General features: G+C 39.9%; 1 protein-coding gene across 7 annotated transcripts in view; it reads left to right on the plus strand.

Annotated features, from left to right (window-relative positions):
• The window catches only part of rnf220a (ring finger protein 220a), a 139,167-nt gene that overhangs the window by 105,215 nt on the left and 13,666 nt on the right, over window positions 1-20,286 (plus strand). For 2 of the 7 annotated variants that reach the window (XM_088311188.1, XM_088311191.1), the window contains exons 3-11: window positions 1,826-1,955; window positions 5,863-5,914; window positions 7,601-7,696; window positions 10,170-10,212; window positions 12,530-12,654; window positions 13,482-13,605; window positions 19,192-19,384; window positions 19,756-19,811; window positions 19,929-20,043. In XM_088311188.1, coding sequence (XP_088167314.1) covers window positions 1,826-1,955; window positions 5,863-5,914; window positions 7,601-7,696; window positions 10,170-10,212; window positions 12,530-12,654; window positions 13,482-13,605; window positions 19,192-19,384; window positions 19,756-19,811; window positions 19,929-20,043 — 934 coding nt within the window. Of the gene's footprint in view, window positions 1-1,825; window positions 1,956-5,862; window positions 5,915-7,600; window positions 7,697-9,793; window positions 10,022-10,169; window positions 10,213-12,529; window positions 12,655-13,481; window positions 13,606-19,191; window positions 19,385-19,755; window positions 19,812-19,928; window positions 20,044-20,286 lie in introns of those variants that run through there. The other 5 variants (XM_088311189.1, XM_088311192.1, XM_088311190.1 and 2 more) reach the window with 4 other exon arrangements.

A 20,286-nucleotide genomic window follows, 5' to 3' on the forward strand; every position in this document is an offset into this window, starting at 1 on the left:
CATGTTTTGCACGAGTAGGGCGATGCGTGGGAGGCCTGTTTGCGCATCTGGCAAAAAGAAGTGAGCCAACATCATGTGCGCGTAATATACGTGTGTAAGAATAGAAGTGTATGTGTGTTAGTTTGTTGACATTCAATTGAGCTATCCCGAGGAAACAACAGTCCCATTCCCTCATCCTTTAGTTGTCGTGGTGACAAGCTTTTCTTAACAGGCCATCCTGGCTAAGATGGAGTCTATTGTTTTTGTCTAAAAAATTGAATTGATTGGTTAAATATAGGGCATTTGAAAGTTTTTTCCAATTTAAGAACCTCTCCATTTTTCAACATGTTTTCCACAAAGTTTATACACACTATTCATGCCGTGTAATACAAACGATGCCGGCATTTAATTTGCAGCCACAAATACAGGTGAGCCAGTCCCTGCACCCTGGAGATCAAGGACAATGAAGTAAGCTAGTGTTGGCAGAGTCTATACACCATTATCTCCTCCAAGGCAGACTCTCTTTAATCCCCTTTTCTCTGCCTTGACCTAAGACTAAGGGCTCTTTTTTCATAGACGGCACATGCGGAAGTGCTGGCGTAATCCTGATCTCGCTCGCTGTGCCTGTTTGCCAATTTGGCAGACGGCTCTCCACCATGCTGGGTGTTTCGGCATAACGAGGGTGTGTTCTTGAAGATGTGCCTGGCAGAGGAACAATTTGGTGGTAGGAAGTCGGTCTGAAGTTATGCCTGCTCAGTCCATGTCTAAATTGTGCTACGGCTAATCTAAAGCACTTTTGGTGAATTGGATCGGGGCACAGTTGCACGTTGATATCATCATATTTTATGCATAAATACAGAAGGGTAAGAAAATTAATTCATTGAATATATCTCTGATATTATCATTATTTTTATCAAAAATGGGGACTTTACCCTATTTTGCCAGGCTGTCCTCCATCCCGACCGAGGCACCCTTCCATCATCGTCCCTCTGTCCTTATTCATAAAATAATCGTCCTCTGTCACCATCTTAGTCCTTTTAAATCTTTTCAGTAATTTCACCAGTCCGACCACCACAGGTACTTGAACAGGTTAGGGACAATTACAGGGACTTGCATAGTTGCATCCTCCGTCCTCCATCCCAAAACATCCTTGTTTCACTGTTCTGCCCATGGGACAAAATGCCCATCTTTTAGTTTTATGGTTATAGTAAAGCACGGTGACAATGCTCCATACATGCACGGTTTCTTTTTTTGTACAGCGATGTCTCCATGTTAGATGTGAGTGTGGGGATAAAATTTAAAGGGGATAAAAGGAGCCACTGTTGTTTTTTGATGATCATGAATGAATGAATGAGTGAATGAATGAATGAATGAATGAATGAATGAATGAATGAATGAATGAATGAATGAATGAATGAATGAATGAATGAATGAATGAAATATGCCACTTGCTCACATTTGCAAAATCACCAACACTTTTCTAATACACTTTCGTGCAGATTGTGCTGCATTGAAATAGAAAAACAAAAGTAGAGCCCTAAAAATAAAATTGCTGGATTATACAATGTCCGAGCTTTATTTATTCTGTGCTGCACGATGTACAGTATTGCCTGCCATTTGATGTGATGTGTGTGGGATTTTCGTACGAGTACGAGGGCTTTTAAAGTCCTAAAATGTTGGACTCCAGAGCCCTGATTTTTTACCAAAGGCTGACCACTGGACCTGAAGATGTGACGTCCTGAGAATGAATGATACATTCTGCAATTTTTTCAGGTCCCCTGGCTCTATTTCCCCAAACTTCATTAATGCCACTTATTTTAACTCATATTTTATTTTTTCTTCCCAGGTAAGAAGAAAATGTCACTGTATGACAGCCAGGCTCCAATCTGCCCCATCTGTCAAGTGCTGCTCAGGCCCGGCGAGCTCCAAGAACACATGGAAACAGAGATAGAAAGGCTAGCCAACATGTGCCTTAGGTAGGTCGGAGTTGAACCCTCAGTGTGTGTTGAAATTACTGGTGGTGGAGAGACACTGCCCTACCTCGAAATATGCCTCACTGTCTTCATTCTCTTCATCTTCTGACTCCTTTCCATCCATCCTTTTCCCACTCCAATAATTGTATCCGATTTTATTCCTGACTTGTCTCTGTCATTTTTACACCAGCTCCCTACAAAATAATCTTGTCATTGCCTCAAGGCATAACTGTACCTGTCCTACCCGTTACAACCATGACTCTCCCATCAAACAAGGACGTGTTGATTAAATATAAAAAAAATATATATCTTACAAAACTGGCTGCAGTCATCTGTTTGAAGGTACAATTTTAACACCATAAGATTATTGTAGCACATTTCCAACACCATTCCAAGCTAAACCCAGAGTAGTAAAACATGTTTAATGACTTTTTTCGTCATTGAAGAGTGATCTTCGATTCTAGTAATGGATTCTGCAGACATTCTCGGAGTAAGTAACTGTTATCTGATCTTCCAAAATTATTCTGTTTATTGCACTGATAAAAATTTGGTTGGATTACAATCTTTGTGTGACAAAATTATTTTGATAATCATTCTAGTAATTATAGATGAGATGAGAGTTTAAGTGGACTGGAAAACACAACAGAAAGAACATTCGTGTATGCGTGTCATTTTTACCACAAATCTCATCTGATTTTACATTAGTCGCACACTCTTTGCCTCCGTCTCTCTGCATGGTTGCAGCCCACTTTAAAAGTGACAGGGGGAATTTGGTCCAATTTGTTGTAAATTTTCCTTTAATGAAGACCTGAGTTTGCTGAATGAAATAATTGTGTATATGGAAACAAAGGAGTGTGTAGCTACAAGGTGTCATATTTGAAGATATGTCCTTAGCTGTGTTTTCCTATTTCTTTTCCACGAGTGTTTTTGTGCATGTCACACGGGTTAGATTACACATCGTCTCCTGTGACTGAGAGATCTTTTGCTTCTTCATGGTCTGCAGCATCTCATCTATGGACACGAATATCACACATAGTTGAGCAAATGGAAATCTTTCATGCCCTGTACACCTCAGGTGACTCACGGGGGCAAAGTAATCTACATATCTCGCCTCCTTCCCATCCCTCATGCTCATCACCTTCCTCCTCTTCTTTCATGATCAATTCACTTTTACTACAGCCTGGCCCACCTTTCTAGTAGATGACTCAGAAAGGTAAAAAGAAATCAGGAGCGGGTGTTTAGCTGAAATTCTCCATTGCTACAGTCACCTCCTTTGACTGCATACATTTCTCTGTCGTCTCTGTGCCTCCGCTCTAATTCTCTTACTGTCCATACGCATCCTAAAATAGGATTGTTGATTGCAATGATATGCAACAGTGGCGGCAGGTCAATGGATGCCAAAAGGTAACATCAGGCACATTTTTCTTTGACGATGAAAAAAAACAATTCAAACTTGTATGGAAAAAAAGAAGACATATATATTGCGCCATTTTCAACTATCAGTGACCAGTATGAAAGAGTGTGAGACTAATAACACATAATTTAACCCACCTGCTCCCCATTTTCACCTTTGTGACACTAATGAGTCACAGAGAGAGAAAAATGTCTGGAAATTACAAAATATGTCACAATTTGTGGGAAGTGTATATGACATATACTCTTCTGTAAACATAATGACACAAAATTTAGACTGGTATGTACTCTTAGGTGACCATCTTATGTCACAAAGCTTTGTTGATAACATCTTTCAAGGTGATGTCACAGAATTAGGTTGGGTCTCAGGATTCTCTCTGAGATTTACGAAAGAAGCGCTTGAGTTCCCAAAATAGAAAAACATAAGCGTTGACTCTCATGAAAATTTTCATGACAGACCAAAGGTAAATGTGCTTTGCATTACCGATGTCACTGTCTTTTCTGTTCGTTCCATTGTTGATATTCTAAGCTTTGATTGTTACAGAAAGAAGAAACAGTCTTCAATCTTAGAATAGCACCCTTGGCAAGTGCGCTTTGTCAGTATTTTCCCATGACAACATTAAATAAAATAAAATAAAATAAAAATGTACATAAATGTGATGTCGTGTACTCTTCTGAGTACAAATTGCTTCCTGGAAAAACTATTGAATTTTTAATTAACATAGATGTAAATTATTAGCATTTAGATGCTAGTGCACTTACTTGCTTTATCATCTCTGTTACGATTGGATGCCATCACAGTATGGCTTGACATAGAACAAATGTATACCATACCCAAAATGGCATTTTCTACAGATGTGTACACAAGCTCTCTCCGTTAAAGAAAAAACAAAAATAATAAATCTGTAGATACTACACGCGCCATTTGAGGTTCATGCCAACGGCGATGATTAGCAAATGTCATGCGTTCCTTTTCTTGCCACATGGCCACTTTCAACATGGCCGCCATATTGGCGTGTCTGTAAACCTTTTTAAGCTAATTCTGAAGCTAATGGATTTGGAGAGTATTTTGAGTGGACGGGACGCTGTATGCTGTCCATTAAATCCGGAGTCCATTGGTCTGTTAAATCGAGGTTCCATGGTACTTATTTTTACCACCACTATGTCCTTAGGTCTCCTCGCCTGTCTCTCCTACGTGTACACCACATCTCATTAGCCCTGCACAATATCTTTTTCTTGCATCTTGCATTCTTCCTTCTCTTATCCTGCTGTCAATCTTCGTGTTTGTTTCACTTTAATGTGCTGCTCATTTCCACACTCTTCTCTTTACTTTAACATGGCAAGCTGTCAGAAATTCCGAGCCCCATAACCCTCGGCCATCAAAAATTCATAGAACTGGGCAAACTCATGCATGCAGCTGCATGAGAGGATGCGCCGGCAACTCTTGCTTTCTGTTTCCTCCGCTCTCCTTTTCTGTCATCTTTCATCTTTCCGTCTGCTTAGTCTCTTTTTACATTGCCCATATTCTTTGTCCTTACATTTCATCTAGACTGCCTTTCTTTCCCTCACCTTTTCCCTATACTTTAATCTCTCTCTCGCTCCCCCCTCTGTCATTGTGGCAATTTTCTCCTATCCAAGCAGGCATTCAACCACTGTCCCCTCTTCATCCCTACTCCCCCTCCCCCGCCATCTCTTGTCGCTGTTTGACACCGTCAACAAGCAGGTAGAGGTGGCTGTTATAGTTGATGCCTCTGCAGAGGTGCCTGGTAATGAATAAAATAGAGAAAGAGGAAGGAGAGAGGTGGCAGAAACACAGAGGAAAAAAATGGAGAGAGGACTGTTGGCTGATTTCCCGGCATTACACGGCAGCTTGACTATGTCACCCATGTTTATTCTCTTTGTTGGTGAAGGTGAAGCTGTCATACACATGACATACTCGTACACAAATACACACACACGCGCACACACACGATGCACAAAGATGCACGCAAAAATTGCATATACAAACAGCATTCCGAGTGTGAAAGCGGAAACTCCCTGGATGAATACATTTTATATATATATATATATATCTATATATATATATATATATATATATATATATATATATATATATATATATATATATATATATATATATTTATATATATATATATATATATATATATATATATATATATATTTATTTATATAGTAAGCCCTCCTTTTTCGTGGTTAAGTAGTAGAGATTGACTTTTTTAAAAAAAATTTTAAAAAATTATTTTTGGGTGGGGGATTATTATTATGCCATATGCCTCAGAGTCAACTCATCTATTTGAAACAACACATCTTTCCGCAAATTGATGCCGAAATTCGTTTTTATGTATTTGTTTGTGTGTTTTTTTTCAACGACTATAGAATGATCTTACAGCTAAAGGCTATTTAATGGTTGATTCAGCTGTAATTACACAGCCTCACTGAACGTAAATGTATTTTGTCTCCTTTCTTTCTCCCACAGCAGTAAAATCCCTTCACCCAAGGATGGAGCAGTCACTCCAGGAACTCCCAAGGTGAGATCAGTGTACTTCCATTTTAATTTGTTTTTTTTATGAAACAAGGGAGACATTGAGACATTTACCCAGAAGGGGAAAAAAGTATATATATATATATATATATATATATATATATATATATATATATATATACAGGGAGAGAGAGAGATAGACAATGTATAAATAAATACCTTGTGGAAGTTTGATCTGTCAAATATAACCCTGAAATGCACAGAAATGCAATCTAAGTGTCCTCTTCAAATTTCTTGACCCATTTTTGTCACGCCATGGCCATTTGGGAACTGATCTTTGCTTGGAACAGTCCTCACAAAAGTGTGGGTGGGTTTGGTTTTGAGAGTGGCAGGCAGAGGAGAGTGGCTGAGCGGAGAGGGCCGTGACATTGTATTTCCTCGTTGTTGTTTAGTATTCTGAAGCAGGCCATAGAGAGTGGAAATGGCCAGTGCGGGGCATATGTTGCCATCCGCTCCATGGTATACATCAACCACCTGTGTGAGGAAAGAGGTTAACCACAGTGTTCCTCCTCATTAGGGTTTTTTTTTTTGCTTGTCTAGAAGTTACAGTAGTATACTCACTTTCGTGCAATGCACAAAAACTCCAAACGAATTTGAATCAGTTCCGAGTCTTAGAATCTTTGTAATATATTTTTAATACATTTGATTAAAAATGTGTGAGTGTCATCCACTTCACAGTATAGCAAAAATATTTAGAAATTTAAAAACTACAGCATGAGCTCCCAAGGTAAATAATTCCTGAGCTTTTTATACGTGACTGAAACAAAAAATGGGACTTCTCACTTATACACACGCATTGGCATGAAATGTAATTAATCCAATTTACTACAGACAGAAGAACTGGACGGTGGTCATTCCTCACATATTGTTATTAAATTACCGCTGTCGAGCCCTTAAGTCCCATTGGAATAATGGGAGTCGACTGCAAATACGAATATTTCATAGACAGGCACATGTGAAAACAGAAACAAAGCCACTGCTAATAATGAAGATTGTTCATTTCTAGACAAAATTTGTACTTTACCTCCTTGAGGAATTCACTTAATCTTTGTTATTATGTTCCAATTTTGTACATGCGTGTATGTGTGTATGCGTGTGCAAGGCAGATTTATGAATGTCTGGTGTCAGACATTTATACCCCACCTATTTTGATGTTTAACCCTCCTCCCCTGGTTAGAGCACCATCTTCTCTCTGCAATCTCGCCTCCTTCCTTGACTCCCCTTAACATCTCATAAACATTAACTCTCATCAGTGGAAGGCGTTTTATAGACAGAGGTAAGCAGGTTACAGTCGTTATCAATGGCACGTCGCTCCCATACATCTGAGGCAAGAACATTCCTGAAATTTTACAAGGGCATTCATGCACATTCTTGAAAGAAATTGAGAACTAAAATTTTAGCCAATGAGCAGACACTGCAATGTCGATGTGGTTTGTTATTGTAGATTTAATTAATGGTTGATATATATATATATATATATATATATATATATATATATATATATATATATATATATATATATAAAATTTATTATTTTGGAGGTACGAGGATTCTGCCCGATGCCAGCTATATGGACTGATCATTTCCAAGTTTATGGGGCATTGTTGTGCAAGTACAGTCAAATCATCTCAGAGGACATATTACATTTTTTTTAATCTCTCTCCCTGTCTAGTCAATGCTGTTATCAGTGCACATCAAGCGTGAGGGAGAGTCTCCTGTCGTCTCGCCGTTGTCGTCAGAAGACGCCCACCACTCGGACAGATACCAGGTCACACGCACGGAAACAAAAACATGCACAAAATGTACTTAGAGGTGTTGTATTATTGAGAAACTGCATTAGCCAACAAGATGTCACAAAAGTGTAACAATTCTAACATGCACACTGAATTTTAGCTATGAGTAATCCATTTGTTGGAATAACCAACTTCCAAAATTGGTGTTATCTGTTTTTCACCCTGACTTGCTTTATCTTTTGTTCATCAAACTTTGTTCCGTTTGTTTTACAGGCTGTGATATATCTTTAGGTTAAGTGGGTTTCCCCCCTCACACCATAAAATAAGATCTATTAAGTCCTCGCAGACGTTACAGCCATACGTTCTCGATGACACAGCTCATAAAGGCCTCATAGCTGTAAAGTACATTTTCTCATTAAGTGAAACTGCTGAAATCACCTTATATTATACAAATGATTAAGTCAATGGACACCCTGAAAATGAAGCATAATGGCAGTTTGCCACCTTCTTTGTCTCTAGCTGTCAGTCTGCCTCAACACTGTATGCATACCACACCCCCCACCCTAAAAAAAACAAAAAAACAAAAAAAACAAACTACCACTTATAGGTGTTTGATAATGATATAATAGTAGTAGGAGTCAGCCTCTCCTGAAAGTGATGGAGGGAGGGGGTCTCAGAGGAGGAGGAGGGCATCAGTTGTTGTTGATGGATGATGGTCTGATGGTCTGAGCTCCTGCCTAGTGTTGCTGTGTCAGAGAAAGGGCATTCAACCCATGACTGAGGATGCTTTAGTCAGCACATAATTTGAACTTTCAGACCGTTAGTATTTCAGTTTAGTAAACCTGAGTTGTGTATTTTGCTCCCACCAGCCCTATTACTAATACTACTTATATATTTACTACTATATAACTCATTTATATTTGTAAGTCTTCTTGTGCGCACATTTCAGTTAGGGCCACCTCACAGTAAGCAATGCTACTGCACACAAGGCAGTGTGGGCGTTCTGCCACAAGATTTGACGAGTGGCCGCGCATCGGAAATTAAAAGCTGAATTGCAGTTGCACGATGGGGTGACATAGCAAATTATAGACAATCAAAATGCAGAGTAGCTTTCAAACACGCAAATTAAATCAATTTCTGGATTTTAAGTGAGCGAGACACTGCTGGCTGCGGCCAAGTAAAAATAATACAGCATATATACACATTTAGTTTTTTTTTTTTTTTTTTTTAACCATACAACATATTAACCAATTTTAAGATTGAGGTAAAAATGTACGCGAGTGATGCACAACAACAATTAAATGGGCGCGAGCCCCGCCTTTCAATACAAGGTATCCACACTTCATCATTATTGCCCATTTCCGCTTTCTGCAGCAACCTGCGTTTTCCTGGACTGACGCGCTACTTTTTTATGGTTTAAGTTAATTCAATATCAATTTGGTCAATTGGTCCATTTCCCAATACAATTTATATATTCATCTGTCCATTCGCTATCTTGCTTCCAAGGGCTGCAGCTGTACTGGAGCCCCAACTGATTTTCGTTGAGAGGTGGGGTACACCCTGAACTGGCCACAAGTCAATCGCTGCGCAAAAATAGACAACAACAACTATTTACACTCACATTTACACTTATGGACAAATTAGAGTGTCCAATTAACCGACCATGCATGTTTCTAGAATGTGAGAGGACACCTGGACAAAACCCATGCAGGCATGATGGGAGATTATCCAAACTATACTGGAGCCTGGATTTAAACCCACAGCTGCAGAACTATGAGGCCGATATGCTAACCAGTTGTCTGCTGTGTCACCATTTTCATGTATATATACCAAAATGAGGCAACACATGATGGAAAATGGAACTGAAGCCTTTTTTAAATTAGTTCCCAAAGACGTTGGTGTACTACAATAACAAGCAGCAACAAGGAAGGAGGTCATAGGTTATAACCAAGTATATCGGCAAGTTTAAAATGTACTTATTAAACTAGTTAGTGTATTTATAAAGTAATTAAAAGAGGAATATAGCCGAGTGTGGCACGCCACTGGATTGAGTTGGTCACGAATTACACCCTGTGGCTCCCTCTAGTGGCCACAATACACACCAACAGTTTACCCCCTACACTTCCGTTTGCGGACGTCACATGATCACAACAAGCCAACATGGCGTCGTATGTTGCTTTCAGTTTGCTAAACGGGCGCCAGTTTCAATCCTTTCCCATCCGCTGTAAAATATAGATGCCGCATAATGTTGACCCTCGTGTGCGGTGTCCGGAAACACACACATCCGGGTTCCCGCTGTAAGTTTTAGCGCCTGTGCAAAGAGCCCGTTTGGAATGGAAGAGGTGGAAAACAAGCGAGAAGTAGGTTAGAGACTTGAATTGAGCGCTCAACCTCTTCGTATCCACAACAATCCCACTCCATAAAGCCACATTTGTACTTGCATATTCAGTCGATTGGTTTCTGGGAATCTAATGTATTTTTCCGCTGTGTTATTTCCTCTGTTTGCAGACATTTTTACGAGTTCGCGCAAACAGACAAACACGGCTGAATGGTACGTACATTTGCGTTCTCATTTGATTGACACATTATATGGTCAATGAAAGTCAAGCAATGTGTTCCTAGATCTCTTTTTTTGAATGGCACTGTTGTTTCATTTTAAAGATTGGATGAATGAAATCCTATTGATTAAATATAACTCGTTTTGTTGGCTGCATTTACACTGCAGGGCCCCATTCTGTATTTTATCTGCATTTGGCAGAGTCCTAATTCCGATCAGAAGATATCAGATTTGCAGTGTAAATCCAGCCTGAGATTGTTTTCAGTGTTTTTTTGCATGAATGTCGCTTGTTTTCAATATGGTTCCCAAAGCACCTTACCAGGATACCAGTGTTCCACTCAAATTGTATGCTTTTGTCTTTGTCTTTCTATATTCTATGACATCATCGCTTATGCTATCAATTAATTATTTTTGATTGACTTTGAACTCTGATGAGGTCCCTGATTTTCATTAAAATCTCATCAACTAAATATTTCCTAAGTCTTAAAAAAGGATCAGGTGAATTTTATGATTTTTAAATAGTCTCGACTCTCGATTGTCAATAATAGAACCTTTAAAATACGTTATTTTGTGAGTCACTCTCAATATCACACAACCATGGAACCAACAAAACAATGGCACTGGCCCACTGGCGGTGCAAGAGCAGGGAGGCAGGGCCACTGGCCCTCCCAAAATATGCTTGAATCCCTAAGGTGCCAGATGAGATAATTGACTTTTGGGTATTTTACTATTCATATTTTCGTGAATTCCTTTTTGCATTTTCCTCCGTCACCCATTAGGAACATAAGATCAATTTTTACCAGGATTTACTGGGCAAATTTGTGGGTTTGTTAAAATAAATAAATTAATTTAAAAAAAAGTACAATTCTATTCTCTATTGAAAAGCCTAATCGGGATAAAAATGCTTCATGTCCACACCCCATTCAGAATAGTCTTACTCAATCAAGCCCATTCCTCAAGATTTTATTCAGAATAAGAGGGGTAGTTTATGTGAATTTATAAGGCGATCAGATCGCATGAAAACACTTAGTCTGTAATTTTGGAACAAAATGTCTTTGACGTGCATGACTGCAACATCGGGATACGTGTTTCTGTTATTCCTGGAAGCCAGTAGAAGTCGAGCGAGCGAAAAACATGGCGGGCGCAAGATTGAACTGAAAAGTGCGGTCTGGAGGATACATTGCAGCTCCTTTAGGAAGTGTTGATGTGACAATGCAAGCGGAAAAAGTACACAAAACAATGCTAACATTTTAGGTGGAAATGGGCCGAGCGATGTTTTGTTGTCACGGAAGTTGCGACGGCTTCTTCTTCTACTACTCTCCACACTGGCCAATCTGCGCATGTCAAAATAATTTGCTCCAATCAAAAGCGCGATGCATGAACACACAAGTCCTAATCAGATCAATATTTTATTGTCCATGAAAACGGTGCATCTGATCATAATTTGAACTTTGATTGGATAAAATACATTTTGTCCATGTCAATATATTGGCAATATGCTGCAATGAGGTGATAACTTACTCAGGCTCTAATCATAACTCATCTTAATTATTTGAATGAAAGCGAGACATTTTTAAGGTTATTTTTTTGGATCAATTTTATCTTTATGGAGATTGATTTGATTTAAGTGTCTGGACTTAATAGTTTGTACTTTTTTTAGAGAAATCCTTTCTTATAGCACATGACAATTGCTCTAAAATGTAAGCGTCACCCAACATTACTTATTCTCTGCTTTCATGTGGAATCAGGACTCATCTCTTGTTGGGCCTAATAGTTAGGAGGACGGGCAGAGATCCTTGCTGAACGTAATTAGCAGCCTTTCCCTTTCTCTATTTAACAATGTTCCCCTCTATTAGCATCATGTTTTTTTCCCCTCCCATCCTCACTTTTCCTCCCTTACAGTAATGGCATATTGCCTTTGACTGTCTCACCCCCTCCCTGTCTCCTGATTTCCCTCGCCGCTGTCCCTTTTGGCCCCTCCCCCCAAGCTTGCTAAAAATTAATGTCCCCGTGTGCCATTTACAGTTAAGGAAAAGCATCTTTGGGAGCAATGACGGCTGCTGTGCTCTGTTAAATTTCTAATTAGCTGTGTGTGATAAGGATGGGATGGGTTAGACAAAATTGTCATGTCCGGTTGTTGCCTTTTCTCTCTCTCTCTCTCTCTCTCTCTCTCTCTCTCTCTCTCTCTCTCTCTCTCTCTCTCTCTCTCTCTCTCTCTCTCTCTGCCTGTATCTCCTGTGACTTGACTAGTGTTGCCTTTGCATGTCAAACCAAACCATTTTTCATTGTCCTGTCTTTTTCTAACTTCCAGCTCGTATAGGGAAGATGAAGAGGAGGAAGCCTGAGGATGGGGGCCAGGTATGTCCGCTGTGCAGTGCCCCATTGGCTGGGAGCGAGGAGGAGATGAGTAGACATGTGGAACAATGCCTCATCCAGGTAGTAAAATCCAGGCCCCCGAGCCCCCGCCTAACTTCCATTTGGACAGCCTGTCACTTCCTTAACTTCCTGTCGAAGCTGTCCACTCACTTCTCTGCATTAGTCCAAGCATCGACCAACTAGCGCCTTGTGGTTTCTGTAGTCGTCGACCTATCCTAATTTTGAATGGTGGACTTGCTTACACATCGTATGGGGATAAGTCACCAAGGTTGTTAAGAGAATTCAAATAACCTCTTAAAAATAAATTGGACATGTCTTTCTATCCCTGATGATGTTTGTGCATCTTAACCATTGGCATGCTGCTCTTGTATAGCAAACAACTTAATCCTGTCGTCCTCTGCAGTAGTGGAGTGAGATCACCTCTCAATTATTAACTTAGTTGTAGACGGACTAACACTTCATTTCCAAACAGTGCACCAATCAACACTGTACTGTGCTGCGCTCCATGTTTATGAATCATTTGTCTGTCGTTCCTATGTTGACATCTTCAAATAAACCAAATATTTGATCTCATCTCTATTAATTTCGGGGCAGCTGGTTTTCTGGCCTGCTCTTTGCTGAACATTCTTTTTCAGCGAACCGGAAATGCTGTTCAAGCTATTCACATTTTACACTGGTTGAATGAACAGTAGGGTTGTCCCATAATCGGTAGTGTTAATATTCACTTGTAGATTTTAGAAGAATTTTTTTTTTCCAATATGGAGACATTGTGACCACACTTAGATTCCATTTACAAGCCCACAAAAAAGACTTGCAAAGCTAGTGTAATTTGCAGTGTGACAAACAATATCTTATGGCATCACGAACACATGCCTGTGTTGTTTCAGCGTGAGGGTGTGTTAGGTGATGACGACTCTGCGGATGGGGACAGTGGACGTGGTTTCGAGGAGTACGAGTGGGCAGGACAAAAAAGGATCAGAGCAACTGCACTTCTGGAGGGAGGCTTCAGAGGTACGGATGTGCACACACGTCTTCATTTCTGTCAAGTGTCGTCAACCATCTTGTTAAAATCATAGCACAGTGCTGCTGCGCCATAATAATTATAATAGCAAAGGGCTTAAATTTCTACCATTGATTTTTGTACACTAAAAAATAATTTTATAATAATGCAGATTAATAATAATATATAATTATATATATATACATACATATATATATATATAAATATATATATATATATATATATATACTTACACTAAAGAGCAGCACAAGTGGTTGGTTGGAGTTGGCTATCCTGGTTAGGCATCCATCTTCCTCATACTCCCTCCATCTGTCTGACTCACTTGAGCAGGTGTGGGCAAACTACAGCCCGGGGGACACATGCGGCCCGTTAAACGTTTTAATCCGGCCCGCCGAACTTGGAAAAAATTAAATGAATAAACCTTGTTATTGTTTTATTTTCTAAATACTGTGGTTTTTCAAAGACATATATATATATATATTGTTGCAATGATTTTGTTTTCTTTCATTTAAAATGAAATGTATTTTTTTTCTCCGATGAGGTGAGGTTACCAAAACACTCCATCTATCTGCTCCTGGTCCGGCCCCTCAGTCAAATTTTAGAGCCCACTGTGGCCCGCCAATCAAAAAGTTTGCCCACCCATGCTCTTGAGTGTTGGTAAACAAGCAGACACTGGACCCTTCTGCCGCTCTCTAATAGGGATCTTGTGATGTGGCACAGATAACTGATGTGGCCTGGGGAGAAGAACTTGAAAAGCTTGGAGACACACACACAGACACAGGGGGGGGATTAAAAGCTCAGAAGGTGGATTTCGTCATGAAAGCGAAGCAATGATTCCAAGCGAAGGCACAGAATCTTTCGAGGAAAAACGTTTGGAGTGTCCTCAGCTGGCAGGATGAGAAGCCGATTTCTTTGTCCAGCTTTCCTCCCTTTCAGTGTATGAGGAATGAACGACAGAAGGGAAACACAGTCCTGTCAAAGCAAAAGAGTCAGGCAGGAGGGAATCAAACAAGTTCAGTTCATGATTCAACTCTGAAGTTGAAGACTTCGCAATGTGCCTCGCAGGGGCTCAGCTAGATTGAAAAGACCTCCCTTGCACCTTGATATGACTTCTATACATTATATTCAGAAGAATATATACTATATGCCGGGGCGCATGTAACAATTTTGGTGTTTTTCCAATGAGCACCAGATTGGGTGGTCTGCTGCTCTTTTCCTCCCGCAGAGTAAGCGACCTTTTAGACTCATTGCACATCTGAGCAAATCTAAGCCCATGTGCCACATCCAGTCTCTCACCGGCCTTTGGAGCCTTTATAAAGTCACAATAAAACTTCAAGTATGTGTACATTATTCTTTTGTTTTCATGTGCACGCGTATCGGATGTAAAAGCGAGCAAGAGAAGTGACGTCTTAAGTGTAGCCAACTAAACGACTTTGCAGCTGTATCGTGTAACGTTTCCAACTAATTTAACAACTTTTTAAAATAAAAATCAAATAATCACGCTAATGCTAATGTAGTCCTCATCTTATTTGCTGCATCATGGATTGAAGAGGGTGACTTACCCTGGGAATGATTTGGGAGTCCTTTAAACTAGAGCCAACCAAGCACTGTTGTTGGCGGCACACAGACCAATTAACAATCAATCTGTCTGATTTGTTTTGGATTGATGAATCATATAAACGACATTTTCATTTCCATCCCTTTCATTCCATAGCAGGACATAATTTAAAATCCACATTGCAGAAAATGCGCCAACATATTAATGATTCATTTAACAAAGGGGCTACATGAACAAAGTAAGTGCTGAGGGCCAAGCCAACATGCAAACCTCAACTTCATCTATATTGTGCATAATTATCTAGAAAAAAAACACATTGTCTCAGTTCAATAAATTGCTTTGTGTGGAGGTATAGTATGCAGTTAGAATTTCAAAGTAATCTTTTTAATTTTATATATTATTGACAGTGATGTATACCGATACAGTAATGACTTGTGCAATGTGCTCAATACATAAAGTATATGAAACTAGCTTTGCGTATAGTATTGTCAGGCCAAATCTTCTTGGCCATCTTGCCTCCACCATGCGGGAAATAAAAATACTGCAGAAAAGTCACTAAATATAGCGAACAAGGAGCAACGTTGGCAAGGCTACAGACACAAGTCGTATCTGTGCCATCGTCCACATGTGTGCACATAAAATAAAAGCATAACTTTCAGAATTAGTGCATCGCAAATTTGATGGTTTACTTTGTGTTAATGGTCACGGTGAGGGTCCGTCAGAGACTGCGGGCAGGCCCTACTTTTCCCAGATCTGTTCTATAAGGTGAAAATTATTTGTACTTTGGTAATTATACTGCAAGAATAGGAGTGAAGTACATGGCAAGTGTTTCTTCTATACTTTATGCTCCGAGATTTTATAGTCTGTCATGCACCTAGAAGAGCATTTGTGACATCTACAGTTACTGATATTAAACCAGGGCCAAGTTGACAATCTCTCTTGTCATTAGAACAAAATCTGTTTGATCGGGCTGAGGTCAAGAACTTCAAATTCTTGCACACAGAAATAAGTCTTGTTTATTTGTTCTTACTTATTCCCTCCCAATATTTTTCAAGCCGCCAACCAACAAATATCATTGAAGTGTGGCACAAAGACAGCGAGAAATCCTTAAATTTGATATCAGCCCGTCCTGAGAGACAGAAGAGAAGAAGGGGATTATTTCCGATTGAGAGGGCCAAGTGGGCTTCAGAATGTGGAGAAATCTCTTCTTTGTAAATTGACTTCAAAGATGTCCGTCATATCTTTGTGCCTTTACTCGTCTCTTGTGCCTCCTTCTGACCTGTAAAGGGCAGAAAGATAGTGTGATGACCTTTGACACCCCATCTCAGACTGTCTCAAGGAGGAGGGGTCCTGATAATTGCTATGGCAACAGGATGTTGCACGTCAGATAGATTGACCTGATTTGTTCAGTCTGGCGATTTCTTTATTCTATCGCCGCTTTTTCTATCTGTTCATATCATGTACGTGCTTGTTGAGAATCATTTGACTGTTTTGTCTCTGCATATCACGTGATATTCTGTGATAATGAGACGAATTGCTGTGTTTGAGTACTGTTATTGATTCTTGGAAACAGGTCTATTGAGAAGCGCTGCTGGGTGGGAGGACAATTAAGTGCAAATATGTGTTAACATTTTAAGGGAACTGGGAAGGTAAGTCAGAATCAAAGAAGACCGAGGAAGAAAAGGTGATCATTCATAAAACTACTAGTTACGAGGAGCTGAGGATGAGTGGTGGGAGATAAAAAGGAGGTCAAGGGTGACAGTGCATAATGTGAGTGAAAGGCAGTTAGAGTGGGGCTGACCTTAACCTGCTAGATTAGATTGGCCTGCCAAGACTGCTTAGAGGGACAGATAGAAGCATTGGAAAGACTTAACACACACATAAGGAACAAATAGGCCCCACACTTCTCAGTGCACCGCCTGTACAACTGCATATTTTTCCTGGTGACATTTGTGTTTATATTACGTTATTGTATCGTCGCTGTACTGTGGAAGAACAATTTTTTTTTTTTGCTTTTGTTTTTTTTTTTTTTAAACAGATTCTGTATCACATCCATTAACGTGAACGTTTAAAAAAAAAAAAAAAAAAGACAAAATTGGACATACATGTTTTTCACAGGACAGATGACAGATGATGAACTTCTCACACTGTCAATTGGAAAGGGTGGGATTTATTTTGAAAAATTATTAACCTGATCATATGCCTCTTGGGTTGTACTGTTTTCAGGCATCTTATGTATTTTGCTTCACTTGCTATAGTACGTTTTAAATTTATGTTGTGATTTATGAACATCATTGGCTCCATCAGTCATGTATAATTTAACCAAACTAAATATTGTTAAATTATTGCTCGAAATTATATCTAAAAATTAGCATGATATTTGTGTTGTTGATCCTTTGCAGTTGACTTAAATGTACCGTCTGCACTGTGTCTGTAATAATTATCGTTATTATAGTACATCAAATGTATATAGCATGTTTCTCAACACCCAAAGATGCTTAATGTAGGTGTACACAAACACAGAGACAAGTCAAAAGAGAAAGAAAAGTCTTTGGGTGCAGCAGGCGTGGCAAAAGTCGGGAGCAATCCATGGCGCTACATTTGCGCAAAGAGCAGCCGCTGTCTGGCAACGGCTAACAAGCAGGCTCAAGGACGCACCAGCCAGTGAGAGGTGAAAGTCGGCCTGAGTTTCAGATTGTGCAAGGTACGAGAGCTCCTTGATGATAGTATTAATGAGGCTTCAGGGGGCTAATTAAATCGAAATAAATCGCCACTCTAATGACAAAACATCTTGATAAGATTGATTGCAAAGGGCCCAGCAACAGATTGAAATAACCAATAAAATAGTACAATTAGCAAATTTCCGAGGAAGAATATGCACCATGGCTAACGTTGCGTTTCATTGATTGATTTTGTTTCTATTCATTTCAATGGGTAACATTAAGAGTTTCGATTGAAAGTAATATATCTCAGGACTCATGCAACAGAATACATGTGTACATTGGGGTTCCACTGCATAAATTAGTATTACACAATTGTTTTGATAACTTGTATAAATTTGATTCACACTCACATCCTTTGGAATTTTCTGAGAGACACTTTACTCAGCTTCGTTGGTAGTATCTGTAGAGGCATCACAGGCTGAAACCCTTTAGAATTCTGAGTACAAACCCCAGCAGGTTGGTTGAAAAATACCCAGCGTTGCGCTGAGACTTGTACACTGGGAGTGCAGGTTAAATAAGATGGCTGTCAACACTGTCAAGGCTGTCCATGGTGTTACACACCTCTCTTTCGCATTCACCCACAGCACACACAAGTCCAAGTGTGCGCTTAGAGAAATTGGGACAGGTTTAAATAAGATGGCTGTCTAGCCTGTCACAGGTTACATCTTAAGTCCACATACACACACGGCTTCAAGTGTGCGAATTGGCAGTCTGAGCATCATTCACACTCTTAGACCCAAGTACACACTCAGACCGCAACCTTGGTAAAGGAGACAGACACACACCTTGAAGGAGTCGTAGAGACGGGGTTTAAGTGACAGAGCCACAGACTGTCTCAAACAAACGCTGAATAGTCTTCTCTAAGTGACGGACACGCGCACACACTAGGCTTTGCGACTAAGTGGAGCTGAATGCACCTGTGAGGATTTGTCCGGTCGTTTATCACTAGGTTTATAGATGTGCCACGCGCGCGCTCGCACAAACCGTGTCGTCTTGCCAGGATTGATTGTTGAGGTCTCCATCATCATCAGGTCACCAACAATAGGCTAACAGTTGTTAGTCTCCACAATCTAAAGTGAGCAACATTTTATTGTGTTGTAAAGTATTGATTTCCATTCAGTACAAGTGAGACAATTTGCCCATCAGAATAGTCAATTAGCATCGATAGACAACTTAAAAGCACATGCTATGTTGCTTTTGTTTGCAAATCATGTAAATGAATGTAGTTATTTTGTTAAATCTAACGTATCTCTCCATTTTGTCTACTCCATCCTCCCACCCAAAAAAAAAAAAAGCCACCGGTTTTGCTACATGTAGTATCAAAGAGAGTGGGGCAGAGAGCGACGCAGACCTCGACGTAGATGGAGACGACACTTTGGAGTATGGTAAAGCGCAGTATACTGAGGCTGACATCATTCCGTGCTCTGGAGCTGGAGAGGACCAAGGAGAAGCCAGAGAGCGGGAGGCACTACGGGGAGCTGTGCTCAAGTAGGAATCCAAAACCACCCAACACACTCACACGAAAAAAAAAAAAAGAGAGTCTTATTTTGTGCAGACTCGCTGAGCTGTAAATCTTGGCAGGACAAACTACTGATAAGCTTGAAATAAAAAGTCACTAGCCTATGTCGATAACCCGACAACGCTTTGGAGAGGTTGTCTTTAGGAGCTAGACTTGATGTCACTTGACAGATTGTGTTTAAAAATCCTGAGGCTTGTTTTATCCTTATTGGGGATGCATTTAAGTGGAGTTTAATCAATTGTTTTCGAAGGTTTTTGAAATTAAATTTAGGAGAATAAATACATCATTGCAAAGATGCCTTTTTTGTAAATAAAAACAAAAACCTGTTTGTCTCTTGCAGTGGAGGCATGCCCTCAAACAGAATAACTCCCGAGTTCTCCAAATGGGCGAGCGATGGTAAGAAGACAACTGTGAAAATGCAATGATTATGCTAGCGGACAAAGACAAACTTGTGACGGTGGTCTAATTGTGGTTCAAAAAATTGAATACCATGCATGGCTTATGTGTTGATAGAGATTCCTTCAACGAGCAACGGTGAAAGCTGCAAAATGGACCCAAGTGCTCCCTCATCCTCCACTCCTTCCGCCTCCTGCGTCCCACGCACCTGTAAAAACAGCGAAATTGAAAAGTACGTGTTTGGTCTTGGGCGCTTTCTTTTGATGTTTTAAATGTATACATTTCCATTGTACAGACAGTTTAGTTTGAAATTTTTGAAACCCAATTATATTTCAAATAGAACAAGATGTCCCGCTTAGTCCTCAGCTCAGGTTTATGTACGAGTCCAAAGGGAAAATCTCTACACCTGTTTCTCAGTCGATCGCATCTGCATACATACACCCACCGATCCACACAGCAAGCATCCAGTGACATG

Source organism: Idiotropiscis lumnitzeri, chromosome 12, assembly GCF_059441095.1.
Source record: "Idiotropiscis lumnitzeri isolate Australia: NSW breed Sydney's pygmy pipehorse chromosome 12, RoL_Ilum_1.0, whole genome shotgun sequence".
Taxonomy (NCBI): Eukaryota; Metazoa; Chordata; class Actinopteri; order Syngnathiformes; family Syngnathidae; genus Idiotropiscis; species Idiotropiscis lumnitzeri.